Consider the following 20000-nt stretch of genomic DNA (forward strand, 5'->3'; position numbering starts at 1 on the left):
GAGAGGCATGCTGGGTAACAGGTGAACACAGAGAGAGAGAGGCATGCTGGGTAACAGGTGAACACAGAGAGGTGCATGCTGGGTAACAGGTGAACACAGAGAGGTGCATGCTGGGTAACAGGTGAACACACAGAGACAGAGGTGCATGCTGGGTAACAGGTGAACACAGGTGGGTCAGTGAAGCCCCGCCCACTCACCCCCTCCCTGGACGTCCCACACGATGACATCACCGCCGCTGTCCGCTGAGATCAGCTGATCGCCCAGAGGAAGCAGCAGACGCACTTCCTGTCTGTGTCCATGGTAACGCATCACCACCTGGAGCGCCGAGCGGCTCAGATTATTATTACATTTAAAACAGAATAATATTATTATTATTACATTAATAACTAAATATAATTATATAATAACGTAATAAACCAAATCTGACTTTGTTTACATGGACACCCTTTCAAAATAAGAGCAGAGTAAAGCGCTGGGACCTCTTTGTTGCGGGCGAAGGCGCAGATGAGTCGTCCGGCGGCGGCGAACACCAACATCCTGTCTGCTGCCACACAGCTGATGTCCTCGGACAGGCTGTTACCTAGGCAACCGCATCATTACATCACAACCCAGCAGCCAATCACAGAGCAGGAATTCAGCCGACGAACAAACATTTAAGTTTATTTATGAAAAATATTTAAAAGTTTAAATGAACTCACTGACGGCGACGATGCCCAGCCTGTTGACCTGAGAACACATCAATGCATTATTATTATTAATATTATTATTATTATTATTAATACATTATTATTATTAATATTATTATATATGTATATATTTATATAATCATAATTACATTATTTATATATTTGTATATATAATCATAATAAATAAATAACACATATAATTAATGCATATTAAAAAATAAAATAAATATCTATATAAATTATTGATCATAGATGATAATTACATATAAATAATAAACATATTTAAATAACACATAAATAATAATAATAATAAATAAATATATAAATTATTGATCATACATAATAAATATAAATAAAATAAATATAAATAATAAAAACATATATATATAGATGGATAAATAATAATAATAATAAATAATAAAAACATATACATAGATAGATAAATATATTTAAATAATAATAATAATAAATAATAAATATAAATAATAAAAACATATACATAGATAAATAAATAATAATAATAAATAATAAACGTAACTAAAGTTTCTCACGTTGTACGTGTGGAAGCATTTGCCCACTGACGTCACCACGTAGAACTCGCGGTGCTTCTTGTGGTACCGGAGCGCGTGCGGCACGTGGCTGGAGTAAAGGCCGAGGACCCGGAAACCGGAGAAGAGCGCGCTGCCGCCGGGGGACATGATTACCGGGACACCGGGACACCGGGGGCACCGGGACACCTCTGAACCAACGGGACGGTCACCGGAGAACCGAACACGCACCAAACACACGGGGGAGCACCGAGCAACTGGGTCCGACTGGAAACAAACTGCTGCCACAGGAAGGTTCCGCCCTGAGGACCAATCAGAGGCTTCGTCACCGGAACCGGTCCGGCTCAGGAGTTCTACACCGTACCGACACGGAACGATGATAAACGGACCGGGGGCCGGGGAGAGAGGGTCCAGGAGGTTCCGTTAACGTCACTCTAGTCCTCCGAGCACACCGGGACCGGAACTGACCGGGACCGGAACACACCGGGACCGGAACTGACCCACAACACCCGCGAACTTTCGCCCTACGGCAACTCAGAGGGACACAAACACAGTTACTTTATTATAAACAACTTAAAACCTATGACGTCATTATTAAATAAAACATTTTCATTCATTTTTAAATAAATACAAAAATATAATTAAATGTTTAAGTACAAATATTTAGCTTGAATAAATAAATAAAATATAATTAAATGTTGAAATAAATAAAAATATCCGTGAAAGCTTAAATAAATAAATAATCAAATGCCAAACAAATGTTTAATTATTGAAGTAAATGTGAAGAATGAAAATAATATAAATGTGTTTTTAAAACATTTATTTACTGAGTTTGTGGATTAAAGTTCTCATCAGATAATTAATGAATATTCATAATTAATAATAAAACATGTTTCAGTCAGTGATGAAATAAATCTAAGGAATAAAACCGTGAAACTTTGATCTTCAGGACGTAAACACGTGATTTTTATTCATATATTAATTATTTATTTTTTACAGCGAACAAAAGAACATTTTTCAACAACAACAAAAACACGACAAATAAACAAGTTCAGATTCTTTGTTGTGATTTTTCCTTTGTTTGGTTTTTATACGGATTTAAATTTTTGTGCCTCGACGTTTATTTTTACACTTTATACAAAAACAAACCAGCTGATCAGATCGGCCAATCAGCTGCCAGGGTTCAGACACGAGGTCATGCTTTCATGCTGGACCAGGAAGTGACACTGCGTTTCCATGGCGACACACGACCACGACATTTACTTTGAAGGGAGGGACTCGTCCCATCTGCTCCCGTCTTTGTGCTAAGCTAGGCTAACATGACCTTTGGTGTTGGTTGCTATGGCGATGCTAAGTGGTTGCTATGTGTTTAGTGTCGTGGCGCCGACAGTGACCATCGCTCAGAAAATGTTTGGTTGTCACGGCAGAAATGACCTCTGTACAGGAGTGATGCTCGTCTCCATGGCAACGCCTCTAGCTGGCGCGGCCCTCCAGCAGCAGCAGCCTCAGCAGCGTCCTCGCCGCGGCCAGCAGCGCTCCGTGCAGCGCGTACTGCGCCGCCAGCGCTCCGAAGCCGCGGTAAAAGCCGGCCGTACCCTCCTTGCGGCGGATGGCGTGGAGGCAGTCGGAGAAGCCGTCGTACTGCGTGTTGACGGGGAGGACCAGCGGGCTGCCGCCGTTTCCCGCAGCGACCACGCCGTCGGTGGCGTCGATGATGGTGCGCGTGCCCTGCAGACTGAGGCGGTGCAGCGCCGTCTCCAGAGGGAACAGAGCCACGTCTGCCACCAGGCAGCCCGCCCACGCCGCCGCCAGCTCGGGGAAGTAGGCGTCCAGCGGGTTGGACGGGTCCGCCCGCTGCTTCCTGCCCCGCTGGTGCAGCCACAGCGCCACCCGCTGGACCGCCGCGGCGATGACGTAGCGCAGGACGGCGTGCAGCGCGGCAGGAAGCAGCAGCGAGCTGAGAGGAAGCAGACGGCGACTGTGAGGAGCGCCGACGCCCAACAACCGCGTCAGACCTTCACGGACACAGTCGAGCAGCCCGGAGGACGAGTCGTCACGCACGATCTCACTCTGGGGACAGGAAGACAGCGCTCTTATTCTGAAGGGCTGCGTGTGCAGCGCACGCTCACGTTTACATTATTAATAATATTCATGTAGAGAAAAATGATTAAAGAAGATTCAATCTTCACCTGAACGCTCTCGATGAGGCTGGAGCAGTAAAAAGGAAGAGCGACCACAGCCGTCAACCTGAAATACAGAGGAGAAGAAGAAGAGCAGCAGGTATTAGAACAGCAGAAGAAGAAGAACAGCAGGTATTAGAACAGGAGAAGAAGAAGAACAGCAGGTATTAGAACAGGAGAAGAAGAACAGCAGGTATTAGAACAGTAGAAGAAGAAGAGCAGCAGGTATTAGAACAGGAGAAGAAGGACAGCAGGTATTAGAACAGGAGAAGAAGAACAGCAGGTATTAGAACAGGAGAAGAAGAAGAACAGCAGGTATTAGAACAGCAGAAGAAGAACAGCAGGTATTAGATCAGGAGAAGAAGAAGAACAGCAGGTATTAGAACAGTAGAAGAAGAGCAGCAGGTATTAGAACAGGAGAAGAAGAACAGCAGGTATTAGAACAGGAGAAGAAGAACAGCAGGTATTAGAACAGGAGAAGAAGAAGAACAGCAGGTATTAGAACAGCAGAAGAAGAACAGCAGGTATTAGATCAGGAGAAGAAGAAGAACAGCAGGTATTAGAACAGTAGAAGAAGAGCAGCAGGTATTAGAACAGGAGAAGAAGAAGAACAGCAGGTATTAGAACAGGAGAAGAAGAAGAACAGCAGGTATTAGAACAGTAGAAGAAGAACAGCAGGTATTAGAACAGTAGAAGAAGAAGAACAGCAGGTATTAGAACAGTAGAAGAAGAACAGCAGGTATTAGAACAGTAGAAGAAGAACAGCAGGTATTAGAACAGGAGAAGAAGAACAGCAGGTATTAGAACAGTAGAAGAAGAAGAACAGCAGGTATTAGAACAGTAGAAGAAGAACAGCAGGTATTAGAACAGTAGAAGAAGAAGAACGGCAGGTATTAGAACAGTAGAAGAAGAACAGCAGGTATTAGAACAGTAGAAGAAGAACAGCAGGTATTAGAACAGTAGAAGAAGAAGAACAGCAGGTATTAGAACAGTAGAAGAAGAACAGCAGGTATTAGAACAGTAGAAGAAGAACAGCAGGTATTAGAGCAGGAGAAGAAGAAGAACAGCAGGTATTAGAACAGTAGAAGAAGAACAGCAGGTATTAGAACAGTAGAAGAAGAACAGCAGGTATTAGAACAGTAGAAGAAGAACAGCAGGTATTAGAACAGGAGAAGAAGAAGAACAGCAGGTATTAGAACAGGAGAAGAAGAACAGCAGGTATTAGAACAGGAGAAGAAGAAGAACAGCAGGTATTAGAACAGTAGAAGAAGAAGAACAGCAGGTATTAGAACAGTAGAAGAAGAAGAACAGCAGGTATTAGAACAGTAGAAGAAGAACAGCAGGTATTAGAACAGTAGAAGAAGAACAGCAGGTATTAGAACAGTAGAAGAAGAACAGCAGGTATTAGAACAGTAGAAGAAGAACAGCAGGTATTAGAACAGGAGAAGAAGAAGAACAGCAGGTATTAGAACAGTAGAAGAAGAACAGCAGGTATTAGAACAGTAGAAGAAGAAGAACAGCAGGTATTAGAACAGTAGAAGAAGAACAGCAGGTATTAGAACAGTAGAAGAAGAACAGCAGGTATTAGAACAACAGAAGAAGAACAGCAGGTATTAGAACAGTAGAAGAAGAACAGCAGGTATTAGAACAGGAGAAGAAGAAGAACAGCAGGTATTAGAACAGTAGAAGAAGAAGAACAGCAGGTATTAGAACAGTAGAAGAAGAACGGCAGGTATTAGAACAGTAGAAGAAGAACAGCAGGTATTAGAACAGTAGAAGAAGAACAGCAGGTATTAGAACAGGAGAAGAAGAACAGCAGGTATTAGAACAGTAGAAGAAGAAGAACAGCAGGTATTAGAACAGTAGAAGAAGAACAGCAGGTATTAGAACAGCAGAAGAAGAACAGCAGGTATTAGAACAGTAGAAGAAGAAGAACAGCAGGTATTAGAACAGTAGAAGAAGAAGAACAGCAGGTATTAGAACAGTAGAAGAAGAACAGCAGGTATTAGAACAGCAGAAGAACAGCAGGTATTAGAACAGTAGAAGAAGAAGAACAGCAGGTATTAGAACAGTAGAAGAAGAACTGACCCTTTCAGCAGTAAATGTCCGCTCAGCTGTTTCCAGTTCCACCTGTGAGGAAGTTCCCTGAACACAAACATTCACATTTGTTGTTATTGTTGTTGTTATTGTTGTTATAACGTTTATGTCACTACAGTGATCTAACAGCGGCTGTGGTTACCGTGGTAACGGTGTGAGCTCGCTGATGATGCCCTCAGCTCCCAGTGTGATGCCGTGGACGATGAAGGTGCTGCCCAAACCTTTCCACATGGCCTTAGGACCCTGGAGCAACAACAACAACAACGACAACGTTAGCAACAACAACAACGTCAGCAACAACAACAACAATGTTAGCAACAACAACGTTAGCAACAACAACAACAACAACGTCAGCAACAACAACAACAATGTCAGCAACAACAACAACAACGTCAGCAACAACAACAACAACGTTAGCAACAACAACAACAACGTTAGCAGCAACAACAACAACAACGTTAGCAACAACAACAACGTTAACAACAACGTCAGAAACAACAACGTCAACAACAACGTCAGAAACAGCAACGTCAACAACAACAACAGTTACATTTATTTAAAGCGCTGTATCATAACTTCATAACACACTTTATGGGGAAGGTGAAGACCACTGTCTTTAATAACAACAACAACAACAACAACAATAACAATAACAATAATAACAATAATAAAGTTGAGGGAGAGTCTGACCTGAGCCTTGGTGATGGAGAACATGACGGAGACGGAGCTCAACGGGCTCAGGTGGTAACAACGGGCGTGGTAGTTCACCTGAGAGAGAGACAGCCAATCACAGAGCAGCAGGAGGTTAGCGTTAGCAACAACAACAACAACAATCACAGAGCAGCAGGAGGTTAGCGTTAGCAACAACAACAATCACAGAGCAGCAGGAGGTTAGCGTTAGCAACAACAACAATCACAGAGCAGCAGGAGGTTAGCGTTAGCAACAACAACAATCACAGAGCAGCAGGAGGTTAGCAACAACAACAACAACAATCACAGAGCAGCAGGAGGTTAGCAACAACAACAACAACAACAACAATCAGAGCAGCAGGAGGTTAGCAACAACAACAACAACAACAACAATCACAGAGCAGCAGGAGGTTAGCAACAACAACAACAACAATCACAGAGCAGCAGGAGGTTAGCAACAACAACAACAACAACAACAATCACAGAGCAGCAGGAGGTTAGCAACAACAACAACAACAATCACAGAGCAGCAGGAGGTTAGCAACAACAACAACAACAACAACAATCACAGAGCAGCAGGAGGTTAGCAACAACAACAACAACAATCACAGAGCAGCAGGAGGTTAGCGTTAGCAACACCCCCCCCCCCAGCAGCGGCGTCGGCGAGCTGGTGGACGGGGCCTGTGGGTGGGGCCCGTGGGTGAGCTTGTGGGCGGGGCTCGTGGGCGGGGCTTGTGAGTGAGGCTCGTGGGCGGGGCTCGTGGGCGAGCTTGTGGGTGAGGCTCGTGGGCGGGGCTCGTGGGCGAGCTTGTGGGTGAGGCTTGTGGGCGGGGCTCGTGGGCGGGGCTCGTGGGCGAGCTTGTGGGTGAGGCTCGTGGGCGAGCTTGTGGGTGAGGCTTGTGGGCGGGGCTCGTGGGCGAGCTTGTGGGCGGGGCTCGTGGGCGGGGCTCGTGGGCGAGCTTGTGGGTGAGGCTTGTGGGCGGGGCTCGTGGGCGAGCTTGTGGGTGAGGCTTGTGGGCGGGGCTCGTGGGCGAGCTTGTTGGCGGGGCTCGTGGGCGGGGCTCGTACCTGACACTGGCGGCGGAACACGACGCAGGGGTGAGCGATGACGTTCTCCGTGAAAAGGCTGCAGAAACAAACATCATTTTATTTTGAAACTCCTTCTTCCTGTCAGGCTGAGGATGATTGACAGCTGCTCACAAACCTGACGAGTCCGATCCCGAACCCGGCGAATCGACTGAGCTGCTCTGCAACGACACAACACGTCACACGGTTATTAGAGATTAATAAAGACATATTAGAGATTAATAAAGAAATACTAGAGATTAATAACATTAATAAAGATTAATCACTGAAATATTAGAGATTAATGAAGAAATACTAGAGATTAATAAAGAAATATTAGAGATTAATGAAGAAATATTAGAGATTAATAACATTAATAAAGATTAATCACTGAAATATTAGAGATTAATATTAGCTTTAATAACAGAACAACAACACTAAAGATAATAACAATAATAATAATAACAGTAATAATATTAATTATAATAATAACAATAATAATAATAACAGTTATAATATGAATTATAATAGTAATAAAATTAATAATAACAATAATAATAATATTAATAATTAAATAATAATAATAATAATAATAATAATAATAACAGTAATAATAATAATATTAATAATAATAATAATAACAGTAATAATAATAATATTAATAATAATAATAATAATAACAGTAATAATAATAATATTAATAATAATAATAATAATAATAATAATAACAGTAATAATAATAATATTAATAATAATAATAATAACAGTAATAATAATAATATTAATAATAATAATAATAATAACAGTAATAATAATAATATTAATAATAACAGTAGTAATAACAATAATAACAGTAATAAGACTAAGGAACGACAGTTAGCCTGGTAGCTAGGTGATTAGCTCGATGATTAGCTCGGTGATTAGCCGTCAGTTAGCATGTTAGCTCATCACGGTCCCGTATGTTAGCATGTTAGCCTGTTCCATTCACTTTCCATCTTAGCGTTAGCCTGTTAGCTCCTCACAGTGACCGACCTACCTGCCGGTGGTCCTGCCGGCTGCGGAGCGTCCCCCCCGGCCCAGGGCCCCCCGGGACCTCCGGGCTCTCTCAGCGGCTCGTCGTGTTGAGGTGTCCGCTCTCCGTGGTGCAGGTTGCGGCTGCCGGGGATGTCCGGCGGGGTGGTGACCCAGTGGTGGTGCTGCAGCTCCGCGGGGCCTCCGGCGCTCCTCACCGGGAAACCGGCTCCGTACAGCGGGTCATCACGGCCGCGGTACCCGAGCCCGTCAAAGCTGTCCGGCCGCCGGGAGGCCATCAGGGTCACGGTGCGCGCGCGCGTGTGTGTGTGCGCGCGTGTGTAGGTGTATATGTGTGTGCGCGTGCCCGTGAGGCCGGTGTCAGAGCCGGTAAATTGCCGCTAAATTAACGGATAAACGATCTAAAGCAGCAGAATCTGCGCTGATGTTCGTCCCTGAACCGGAAACAACATCCGCCTGTTCTTCTTCTGCACTTCCGCCTCAGCTCACGACTCACGGCTGCCCCCTGCAGGAGCAGGGCTGTAACACACGGCTGCCCCCTGCAGGAGCACGGCTGTAACACACGGTTGCCCCCTGCAGGAGCACGGCTGTAACTCACGGCTGCCCCCTGCAGGAGCACGGCTGCCCCCTGCAGGAGCACGGCTGTAACTCACGGCTGCCCCCTGCAGGAGCACGGCTGCCCCCTGCAGGAGCACAGCTGTAACTCACGGCTGCCCCCTGCAGGAGCACGGCTGTAACACACGGCTGCCCCCTGCAGGAGCACGGCTGTAACACACGGCTGCCCCCTGCAGGAGCACGGCTGTAACACACGGCTGCTCCCTGCAGGAGCACGGCTGTAACACACGGCTGCCCCCTGCAGGAGCACGGCTGTAACACACGGCTGCCCCCTGCAGGAGCAGGTTTACATAAATATAATAAAATATATAAATATAAAACCTAAGTTTTGTCATAAATAAGGTTCCAGTCTGACCCTGAAACGTCACTTCCTGTGTACACAGTAAAAGCACTGAGAGAAACCAGTTTGTTGATAAACTTTTTGTTTTTAATGATTCCAGCATTTATGACGATAAAAACATTTACACTTTAATATTGAGACAAACACGTTTCCTTCATTTACACAGAACAGGTTCACACAGAGGCGGGGCCGCAGCCTTTAGTCTGAGGTTTCAGAATAAAAGCACTTTAGAGCCTAAAGTTTCAGAATAAAAGCACAGTAACGGCATCTGTCCCTGCACACTGATTGGTCCAGAACACAAGCCCCGCCCCCTCTCAGTGTGAACCCGCCAAAATAAACCGATCAGGATGAATCAGGACTGAGACGGAGTCCAGTCTGAGTTTGGTCTCTGCTGAACTCTGACCTCCACATCAACACTTCTCACGCTCACGGGCTCCGACAGCAAAGACACGTTTCCACCGAAGCGCCCGAGCGCCACGTCCAGGTGGAACAGCGGGTCGGACGCCGGCGGCCACGTTAAGGCATCAGGTGTCGGGTTTAAGGCCGACGACAAACATGTAAACAAACTCATCTAAACGTGTTTAAAAGAATCATTTCAGTCGGTTTCATGATGTTTTATTTAAAAAGACGAAAATCAAAGACATCTACGCTCTGATTGGCCGACAGCCGACCAATAGGAGAGAAGCAGGATCTGAACATTTATTTTGAAATTCTACAAAATAATTAAAAAGAAAAACATCTAAATCATTATGTTCTGAATTAATGTTTAAATACTGTTTGTGATCGGTGGCTCTGCTAACGAGCCGCTAACAATGCTAACTAAGGAATATGTGTGTTAGCAAGCTACGAATGCTAACATTGTGGCTAGTAGCATCTAGCGCGAACCCTTCCAGTTGTCATGGCACTAAAGATAAAAGACAGTGTGATGTGATTTGGCCAATCAGAACCTCCTGAGCTGATCTGCGCTGTGATTGGCTGGCTCGCCGACAGCAGGACGTCACAGAAGGAAAAACAACCAACGGGATTTTTGTTTATTAACCGCTAACTACAGACGTTAGTGAGTGTTAGGTTGTTACCATGGTTACTGGGTAACATTTATAATTTAGTGTCTCGTTTTCTGCACGAGCTCAATTAGCCGCTAGCGTTCTGGGGTTGTAGCTCCAGGTTAGCTAGCATGCTAACATAGAGCGAAAGTGTTTGTTAGCGTTTTTATCGATTGTGATCAGCAAAAATCAAACCTCCCGTTTCGATGCCAACTAGCACACTCGCTAATGGCAGTGCTCGGTGATGTCCACGACCACCGCCTTCCGCCAGCTGAACAGGAAGTAGCCCATGCCGGCGCCGGCCGCCACGGCGATGCAGAGGTAAGCGTTGTAGGTCATGAAGACGAGCATCAGGAAGTAGCTGACGACCACCTGAACGATGTGCAACAGCGTCTGCAGGAAGTGGGCGGGGCTTAGCATCCGCTGCCTGAGAAGATGATATGAGAGGGTTAGCATTACTGTTAGCATTAGCATTGCTCTTTAAATTATATGTTTTAGCATTAGCATTATAGCTAGCAACGGAAAAACAGCACAGTATAATATTAATTAACTGTATTAGCTTCAGTGTTAGCATTAGTTTTCCTATATTGCCGTTCGCTTTATTATTAAAGAATACACCTTTACTTTTCCTCCATCTTAGAACACGCTGTTAGCCTCAGTGTTAGCCTCAGTGTTAGCCTCACCGCTAGCATCCCTGTTAGCCTCAGTGTAAGCTTCACTGCTAGCCTCAGTGTTAGCTTCACTGCTAGCCTCAGTGTTAGGTCCATTGCTAGCTTTAGTGTTAGCCTGTTAGCATGTTTAGCTACCCAAACACGGCTCAATTCTCTTGCTAATGCAGCTTAATGTTGAAGACTTCCTGTGCTGAGACGATCCAATCAGAACCTGACGACACTGAAACGCATCTGTCAACTGTTTGAGCCGATCAGAGCAGCTAAAGGACCGGGACCAGGACCAGGACCAGGACCGGAACCAGAACTAAAACAAGAGCCAGGGATAAAACCAGGACCAGGACCAGCACCAGCACCAGAACTAAAACCAGAACCAGGACCAGAACTCTACCGTTACCTGATGGAGCGCGCTGAGAGGCGGGACTTTAGTCCAACAGGAAGCTCCTCCAAACACTGACTGTCAATCAATGAACCGACAGTGAACACAACCTTTACATCACATGATCACATGACATCACACGTCACCACTTCCTGGTGTTGGCGTTAGCGTTAGCCACCCACCCCACGGTTTTGTGCGTCTCCATCAGCACCGTCCCGTCGGCCCCGGGCAGCGGCATGGAGTTGTAGCGGACGTTGACCTGACTGCGGCGCAGCAGCGTCTCACGGCCCATCTTCAGCCCCTCGTACAGGACGGCCAATAGGAAGACACCGATACACGCCCCCACCATCTCTGATTGGACGAGAGGAGGAGAGGGGCGGGGTTAAAGCTGAGTCACAGAACCAACGAACGACGCACAAACAAACACGACAACGACACAAAGATATAAAAATATAAATATAAAAAATATATAATAACAAAGTTTGTCGGTCACCTCCGGCTGAGTTGATGAGCAGGCCGGAGAACAGCAGCTCCACGTTGTTGTAGCCGAAGTAGAAGGTCATCGCCTAGGCAACGACAACCGCAGCGTTAGCACGTTAGCTCCACAGGAACGTGGACGCCATCACTCGTGTTTACAAGACAACATTTAAACAAGTTTCATTTAAATATTAAATTAGAAAATTAAAGATTATGTTAAAGTTAGAAAGATAAAGTTAGAAAGATAAAGTTAGAAAGATAAAGATAGAAAGATAAAGATAAAGTTAGAAAGATAAAGTTAGAAAGATAAAGTTAGAAAGATAAAGTTAGAAAGATAAAGTTAGAAAGATAAAGATAAAGTTAGAAAGATAAAGTTAGAAAGATAAAGATAAAGTTAGAAAGATAAAGTTAGAAAGATAAAGTTAGAAAGATAAAGATAAAGTTAGAAAGATAAAGTTAGAAAGATAAAGTTAGAAAGATAAAGATAAAGTTAGAAAGATAAAGTTAGAAAGATAAAGTTAGAAAGATAAAGTTAGAAAGATAAAGATAAAGTTAGAAAGATAAAGATAAAGTTAGAAAGATAAAGTTAGAAAGATAAAGTTAGAAAGATAAAGATAAAGTTAGAAAGATAAAGTTAGAAAGATAAAGTTAGAAAGATAAAGTTAGAAAGATAAAGTTAGAAAGATAAAGTTAGAAAGATAAAGTTAGAAAGATAAAGTTAGAAAGATAAAGTTAGAAAGATAAAGTTAGAAAGATAAAGTTAGAAAGATAAAGTTAGAAAGATAAAGTTAGAAAGATAAAGTTAGAAAGATAAAGATAAAGTTAGAAAGATAAAGTTAGAAAGATAAAGATAAAGTTAGAAAGATAAAGTTAGAAAGATAAAGTTAGAAAGATAAAGATAAAGTTAGAAAGATAAAGTTAGAAAGATAAAGATAAAGTTAGAAAGATAAAGTTAGAAAGATAAAGATAAAGTTAGAAAGATAAAGATAAAGATAAAGTTAGAAAGATAAAGATAAAGTTAGAAAGATAAAGTTAGAAAGATAAAGATAAAGTTAGAAAGATAAAGATAAACTTAGAAAGATAAAGTTAGAAAGATAAAGATAAAGTTAGAAAGATAAAGATAAAGTTAGAAAGATAAAGTTAGAAAGATAAAGTTAGAAAGATAAAGTTAGAAAGATAAAGTTAGAAAGATAAAGTTAGAAAGATAAAGTTAGAAAGATAAAGTCCTTTCTCAGTGGCGTGCCGTAGCGTCCCGTCTTGATGACATCATGCTGGAGTTAGCTCCATGATGCTAGCCAGTAGCGGTGCTAACTCACCATCCCGTGTCCTACGTGGCCCCCACCGCTCCCTCCTCCCCCGTGGTCATGCCCGGTGGTGGGCGGGGCCACGGTGTGGTGCTGGTGGTGGTCCATGGCGCTGTGGTTCATGTGGTTCATGTGGTCCATGTGGTCCATGTGGTCCATGGCTGCAAGAAACAGGTTCAGTTTAATCACAACTACAGTTCCCATGATGCTTTGGGGGAAGCTAACAGGAAACACGGCGCTCCGTAAACCTCCGTGTGTTTCCCCCGGACTCTGGATCCAGCCTCCGGTTCTGACGCCGACGCGGTTCTGACGCCGACGCGGTTCTGACGCCGACGCGGTTCTGACGCCGACGCGGTTCTGACGCCGACGCGGTTCTGACGCCGCCGCGGTTCTGACGCCGCCGCGGTTCTGACGCCGACGCGGTTCTGACGCCGACACGGTTCTGACGCCGACACGGTTCTGACGCGGTTTTCACGTCCAGTTCCTGTTTCACCTGTAAAACTACAACGTTTGTGGCCCGGCGGCCATGTTGGAAACCGAACCGAAGACCGCAGCAGCGAGCAGGTTTGTCACCTGCTGGTGTTTACTTCCTGTTTCCCCACAGAATCCTTTTAAAGTACTGAACGGTTTAACGGTTAAAACGCTCTGAAGTTGGAACAATGCAGCACTGGTGGAAGTCTGGGACAGGGCCGAGGGAGGGGCCGTCCTGGTCCTGGTCCTGGTCCTGGTCCTGGTCCACACGTCTCTGACACACTGGTGGAAGTCTGGGACAGTGCCGAGGGAGTGGCAGACCGGGGTGGTGGTTCCTGTTCAGAAAGGGGGACCAGAGGGTGTGAGCCAGTTCCAGGGGGATCACACTCCTCAGCCTCCCTGGTGAAGTCGACTCCAAGGTGCTGGAAAGGAGGTTGGTCCTGTAGAACCTCAGACTGAAGAGGAACCAGGTGGATCCAGTCCTGGACCTGGACCAGGACCAGCTCTGCACTCTCCAGGATCCTGGAGGGGGTCTGGGAGTGGGCCCATCCGGTCTACATGTGCTTTGTGGATCTGGAGAAGGCCCATGACCGGGTCCCTGGAGATACTGTGGGAGGTGCTGGGGGAGTCTGGGGTGAGGGGGTCACTTCTGAGGGGGTCGAGTCTCTGTACCCCCAAAGAGAGAGCTGAGTCCGGATCCTGGGCAGTGAGTCGGAGTGGTTCCCGGTGGGGGTCGGCCTCCTCCAGGGTCTGCTGCAGTCGCTCTACCCTCAGTCCTGGTTCCTCCCCTCACCTGTGGTCCTGAGAGCTGGGTCAGGACCCACAGAACCAGGTCCAGGTCAGGACCCACAGAACCAGGTCCAGGTCAGGACCCACAGAACCAGGTCCAGGTCAGGACCCACAGAACCAGGTCCAGGTCAGGACCCAAAGAACCAGGTCCAGGTCAGGACCCACAGAACCAGGTCCAGGTCAGGACCCAAAGAACCAGGTCCAGGTCAGGACCCACAGAACCAGGTCCAAGCGTGTGAACTGTGTTTCCTCAGGAGGGGGTCTGGAGTCTCCCTTAGAGAGAGAGGGAGAAGTTCAGCTGGGAGGAGGCCTCGGGGAAGACCCAGGACCAGGTGGAGAGATTAGATCTCCACACTGGCCTGGGAACGCCTCAGGATCCCCCAGTTAGAGCTGGTTAATGTGGCCCGGGAAAGGGAAGTTTGGGGTCCCTGCTGGAGCTGCTGCCCCTGAGACCTGATCCAGGATCAGAGGCTGGAGCTGCTGCCCCTGAGACCTGATCCAGGATCAGAGGCTGGAGCTGCTGCCCCTGAGACCTGATCCAGGACCAGAGGCTGGAGCTGCTGCCCCTGAGACCTGATCCAGGATCAGAGGCTGGAGCTGCTGCCCCTGAGACCTGATCCAGGACCAGAGGCTGGAGCTGCTGCCCCTGAGACCTGATCCAGGATCAGAGGCTGGAGCTGCTGCCCCTGAGACCTGATCCAGGACCAGAGGCTAAAGCTGCTGCCCCTGAGACCTGATCCAGGATCAGAGGCTGGAGCTGCTGCCCCTGAGACCTGATCCAGGATCAGAGGCTGGAGCTGCTGCCCCTGAGACCTGATCCAGGACCAGAGGCTGGAGCTGCTGCCCCTGAGACCTGATCCAGGATCAGAGGCTGGAGCTGCTGCCCCTGAGACCTGATCCAGGATCAGAGGCTGGAGCTGCTGCCCCTGAGACCTGATCCAGGATCAGAGGCTGGAGCTGCTGCCCCTGAGACCTGATCCAGGATCTGAGGCTGGAGCTGCTGCCCCTGAGACCTGATCCAGGATCAGAGGCTGGAGCTGCTGCCCCTGAGACCTGATCCAGGATCAGAGGCTGGAGCTGCTGCCCCTGAGACCTGATCCAGGATCAGAGGCTGGAGCTGCTGCCCCTGAGACCTGATCCAGGATCAGAGGCTGGAGCTGCTGCCCCTGAGACCTGATCCAGGATCAGAGGCTGGAGCTGCTGCCCCTGAGACCTGATCCAGGATCAGAGGCTGGAGCTGCTGCCCCTGAGACACTATAATAATAATAATAATAATAATAATAATAATAACAATAATAATAATAAAGTAGCATTTACCTCGCAGAGCGTCCTCACACACACTGATGCTCAGACGACTGAACACTGATGATGGTGACGGGAGGTCGGTAACCGCGGTAACAGCCTGACATCACTGAGCAGACGCCCTGCTGTAATCTGATTGGCTCTGAGGCCCTGAGGCTACAGGAGGCACAACGAGCCAATCAGGGCGCTCCGAGGAGCCGTCTGCCATCGGCCAATTAGATCAGAGCGACATTACCGTAAACACTAAGGGGAAGGTCAGCGGTCGCCGTGGGCAACACTGGCGTCCTGTCGTCTGTTTGGTGGAGTCAGCGTCTCATCTTTGGACCCGAGCCTCAGGTTGGGAAACACAGATAAACGAGATAACGGCACGACCTCTGAACGCCTCACAGCCGCCATCTTGTTTTATGGCTGTGCAGCTAAAGGTCGCCACGACAACAGGGTTTAAACTTCAGATGATACGAGGTTTAAAAACGCCACGACGACAGCTGATGACCTCCTGCACCCAGGGCCCTGAACGCACCACGAGGGCTGAAGCTGCTTCCTGCTCCGTGTGTGAACACAGACGTGTGTTCTCCTGGTTCCTGCTCCGTGTGTGAACACAGACGTGTGTTCTCCTGGTTCCTGCTCCGTGTGTGAACACAGACGTGTGTTCTCCTGGTTCCTGCTCCGTGTGTGAACACAGACGTGTGTTCTCCTGGTTCCTGCTCCGTGTGTGAACACAGACGTGTGTTCTCCTGGTTCCTGCTCCGTGTGTGAACACAGACGTGTGTTCTCCTGGTTCCTGCTCCGTGTGTGAACACAGACGTGTGTTCTCCTGGTTCCTGCTCCGTGTGTGAACACAGACGTGTGTTCTCCTGGTTCCTGCTCCGTGTGTGAACACAGACGTGTGTTCTCCTGGTTCCTGCTCCGTGTGTGAAATACGGAGGAAATGACGCAGAGGAGGCTGCGTCTGCGTCTGTGGGAGGAGCTAACAGGAGCAGGAAGGAGGCTTTGATCGTTTGTTTCCTGAAGAGACGTGGAGACGAGATGTGTCCGATCGTGGTCGCGGTCGTGTTCGTGGGCGCGGTCGTGGTCGCGGTAGTGACTGTGGTCGTGGTCGTGATCGTGGTCGCGGCAGTGACTGTGGTCGTGGTCGTGATCGTGGTCGTGATCGTGATCGTGACTGTGGTCGTGGTCGTGGTCGTGATCGTGATCGTGATCGTGACTGTGGTCGTGGTCGTGGTCGTGACTGTGGTCGTGAACGTGATCGTGGTCGTGGTCGTGGTCGTGATCGTGATCGTGATCGTGATCGTGATCGTGACTGTGGTCGTGGTCGTGATCGTGATCGTGATCGTGACTGTGGTCGTGGTCGTGGTCGTGATCGTGATCGTGACTGTGGTTGTGGTCGTGGTCGTGGTCGTCTTCGTGGTCGTGGTCGTGACTGTGGTCGTCTTCGTGATCGTGGTCGTGGTCGTGGTCGTGACTGTGGTCGTCTTCGTGATCGTGGTCGTGGTCGTGGTCGTGGTCGTGGTCGTGATCGTGATCGTGGTCGTGGTCGTGGCGTTGTGCTGAGTCGTCGTTGCTGTTCTTAAAGCTTCGGTTTTTTAGATTCAATCCAACAAAAAGATCAAAGCATCGATGAAAACTTCACTGGAGACAAACTTGGTCTGAACTCTGCGGACGCACGGAGACGCACGCTGACGTCTGCTCGTCCACAGACACACACCTGTACACACACCTGTACACACACCTGTACACACCTGTTCATGTGACGACAGGTGTTCACAGGTGTATACAGGTGTGTGTACAGGTGTGTATACAGGTGTGTTACAGGTGTGTGTACAGGTGTGTACAGGTGTGTTACAGGTGTGTGTACAGACGTGTATACAGGTGTGTTACAGGTGTGTACAGGTGTGTGCAGGTGTGTTACAGGTGTGTGTACAGGTGTGTTACAGGTGTGTTACAGGTGTGTGTACAGGTGTGTTACAGGTGTGTGTACAGGTGTGTGTACAGGTGTGTGTGTGTACAGGTGTGTGTACAGGTGTGTGTACAGGTGTGTTACAGGTGTGTACAGGTGTGTACAGGTGTTTACAGGTGTTTACAGGTGTGTGTACAGGTGTGTTACAGGTGTGTACAGGTGTGTGTACAGGTGTGTTACAGGTGTGTACAGGTGTGTGTACAGGTGTGTGTACAGGTGTGTACAGGTGTGTGTACAGGTGTGTTACAGGTGTGTGTGTTACAGGTGTTTACAGGTGTGTGTGTACAGGTGTGTGTACAGGTGTGTGTACAGGTGTGTTACAGGTGTGTGTGTTACAGGTGTTTACAGGTGTGTGTGTACAGGTGTGTGTACAGGTGTGTGGAGAACAGGTGGAACGTCTTACCTGAGAGCAGAGAGCGAGGGGCGATCGAGCACTGACGACACTGACACAGAGAGAGAGAGAGAGAGAGATTATCAGCCAGTTAAAACAGGACTTCAGCCAATCACACGCTGGCATGATTCTGCAGCAGCCAATGAGAACGCAGGGAGCGACCTCTGAACCCGAGGACACGCCGCTGCTGCTGCTGCTGAGGCGTTCACGTCCAACCTCAGATTTAATAATAATGATGATTTTCATGTGATTCATGAATACATGAATATATTTAAATGTGTGTATTTCAGATTTCTGTATCAGCTGTTTGGACTGTTTCCTGCGCGCGGCAGAATATAGAAACACAAACATTCATATTCAGACACCAGTGAACGCTTTGAGTTCTGATGAAGAGCAGAGAAGAAGAAACGCGACCACAGAGAAACATCACGTTTAAAAACAGGTTTAAGGAGTTTCTTCTTCTCTGTGTGGAGGCGGGTGGAGGCGGTGGAGAGGAGGCTCCTCAGCGTCGTCCTCGTCAGACAGCAGCGCAGGAAGTCTTTCCATCACTGTGGATAATTATAATAATAATAATAATAATAATAATAATATATAATAACGCTGTCGCCTCTGCCTGACAGAGAACTCTGCCCTCTCACTGTTCTCTTGTGTATATTGTTGTTGTTGTTGTTGATTGTTGACAGCACGCTGTGTTTATTTGCTGACTCACTGCTGCTGTTGCTGACTCACTGCTGCTGTTGCTGAATCTTCTTCCTGCTCCTTTTTTCAACACATTTGTTTTTTTATTACTGACAAAAAAACAACAAAAACATTATTGTTGTTGTTTGTTTTTGTTTACATTTATGTTGTTCTTCCTTTCACACGTGCACAATCAAACAAGTTAAACACAAACAAACAAACTAACAAATAAACACAAACAAACAAACAAACTAACTAACAGTGAACCCCTGCAGCGCCTGGTGACCGGACATACGTCATCACAGCTGAAGCATTGTGGGAGTCTGAGTCCGCCGGTGGGAACAGAACCGGCCGAACTCACCGTCGGACCCGTCCCGCTCTGAACCCGTCACAGGTTCGAGCCCCGGGTGCGCGTGTACGCGTGTGTGTGCGCGGGCACGTGAGCGCGCGGCCTGTGTGTGTGGCGTGTGCTCAGCAGCAGCAGAGGTCACTGACACTTTCAAACCTTTGAACTCTTTAAACCTTTAAACTCTTCAAACATTCAGACTCTTTCACACCGGAAACACCCCCCGCTCACCGGAACTCCGCTTCTTCTTCTGCTGCTCCGGGAAAACGCGATAAAAGCTCCAAAAAACACGAAACAGAAGAAGAAACGCTTCACTTTTCTTCTTCTTCTTCACCGTCCGCTCCGAACACTTCCGGGTCTCTGCGTCATGACGTCTTTACGCAGCGCACAGGGGAGGAGCTGGGAGAGGGGGAACGGACCAATCAGAAGGCGAGTCCTGGTGCGAGGGGCGGGACTTTGTGGAGCCACGTTAACAGTTCGAGTCACGTCCGCACTTCCGGTGGCTTTGTTTATTTAGAAATAAGGGTTTTTATTTTATTATAAACGTGATTTTACTTTATTATAAATGTTTTATTTTATGAATTTATAAAGTTTGATTTTATAATAAATGTGTGACTTTATTATTTTATTATTATAAACATGTGACTATTTATAAACGTGTGATTTTATGACGCGTTCAGAAACACTTTGATGACTTTAAACTTTCACTTTATTATTTTCATCACGCCACAAACATCAACAGGAAGTCAAATGGTCACAAACAGGAAACAAGCAAAACAAACACGTTTCACAATAAAAGCCTTTGGACGTTCTCCAGCCAATCAGCTCGTCCACGGTCTGAGCTGAGCCCTGATTGGCTGATTTCCTCTGTCGTCAGATTTAAGACTCAAAGTAATTAATCAGAAATATATAAATATTTGTAAACATCAACACAGCGACAAC

The 20000-nt window shown here is 46.8% G+C and overlaps 4 protein-coding genes across 6 annotated transcripts in view; all 4 read right to left on the bottom strand.

Annotated features, from left to right (window-relative positions):
* wdr36 (WD repeat domain 36) overlaps nucleotides 1–1534 on the bottom strand; it is an 11463-nt gene extending 9929 nt beyond the window's left edge. For both annotated transcript variants that reach the window (XM_083929226.1, XM_083929225.1), the window contains exons 1-4: nucleotides 1238–1534; nucleotides 699–726; nucleotides 480–580; nucleotides 198–315 (exon numbers count right to left, since the gene is read on the bottom strand). In XM_083929226.1, coding sequence (XP_083785352.1) covers nucleotides 198–315; nucleotides 480–580; nucleotides 699–726; nucleotides 1238–1384 — 394 coding nt within the window. In that variant the 5' untranslated portion in view covers nucleotides 1385–1534. The remainder of the gene's footprint in view (nucleotides 1–197; nucleotides 316–479; nucleotides 581–698; nucleotides 727–1237) is intronic.
* A 757-nt stretch (nucleotides 1535–2291) lies between these two features.
* Nucleotides 2292–8743, bottom strand: slc25a46 (solute carrier family 25 member 46). The gene is made up of 8 exons (XM_083929774.1): nucleotides 8303–8743; nucleotides 7406–7448; nucleotides 7270–7327; nucleotides 6202–6279; nucleotides 5654–5754; nucleotides 5503–5559; nucleotides 3424–3481; nucleotides 2292–3304 (listed from the first exon to the last, which is right to left on the bottom strand). Exons 1-8 carry the CDS (start codon nucleotides 8574–8576, stop codon nucleotides 2708–2710), a joined length of 1266 nt encoding a protein of 421 aa, XP_083785900.1. The 5' UTR covers nucleotides 8577–8743; the 3' UTR covers nucleotides 2292–2707.
* Nucleotides 8744–9364: 621 nt separating this feature from the next.
* slc31a1 (solute carrier family 31 member 1) lies at nucleotides 9365–19413 on the bottom strand. Of its 2 annotated transcripts, XM_083930216.1 has the most exons (7): nucleotides 19290–19413; nucleotides 18047–18086; nucleotides 13137–13285; nucleotides 11837–11909; nucleotides 11526–11694; nucleotides 11362–11421; nucleotides 9365–10723 (listed from the first exon to the last, which is right to left on the bottom strand). In XM_083930216.1, the coding sequence occupies exons 3-7, from the start codon at nucleotides 13281–13283 to the stop codon at nucleotides 10522–10524; spliced, it is 651 nt and encodes a 216-aa protein (XP_083786342.1). In that variant the 5' UTR covers nucleotides 13284–13285; nucleotides 18047–18086; nucleotides 19290–19413; the 3' UTR covers nucleotides 9365–10521. The 2 variants fall into 2 exon arrangements, with proteins under 2 accessions (XP_083786342.1, XP_083786343.1); XM_083930217.1 differs by lacking the exon at nucleotides 11362–11421.
* A 343-nt stretch (nucleotides 19414–19756) lies between these two features.
* atp6v1g1 (ATPase H+ transporting V1 subunit G1) overlaps nucleotides 19757–20000 on the bottom strand; it is a 3107-nt gene continuing 2863 nt past the window's right edge. The window contains exon 3 of the mRNA XM_083929490.1: nucleotides 19757–20000. This exon is cut by the window's right edge and continues 265 nt beyond it. The gene's annotated coding sequence lies outside the window, so the exon portion shown is untranslated.

The sequence above is a fragment of the Echiichthys vipera genome (assembly GCF_963691815.1).
Source record: "Echiichthys vipera genome assembly, chromosome: 16".
Lineage (NCBI taxonomy): Eukaryota > Metazoa > Chordata > Actinopteri > Perciformes > Trachinidae > Echiichthys > Echiichthys vipera.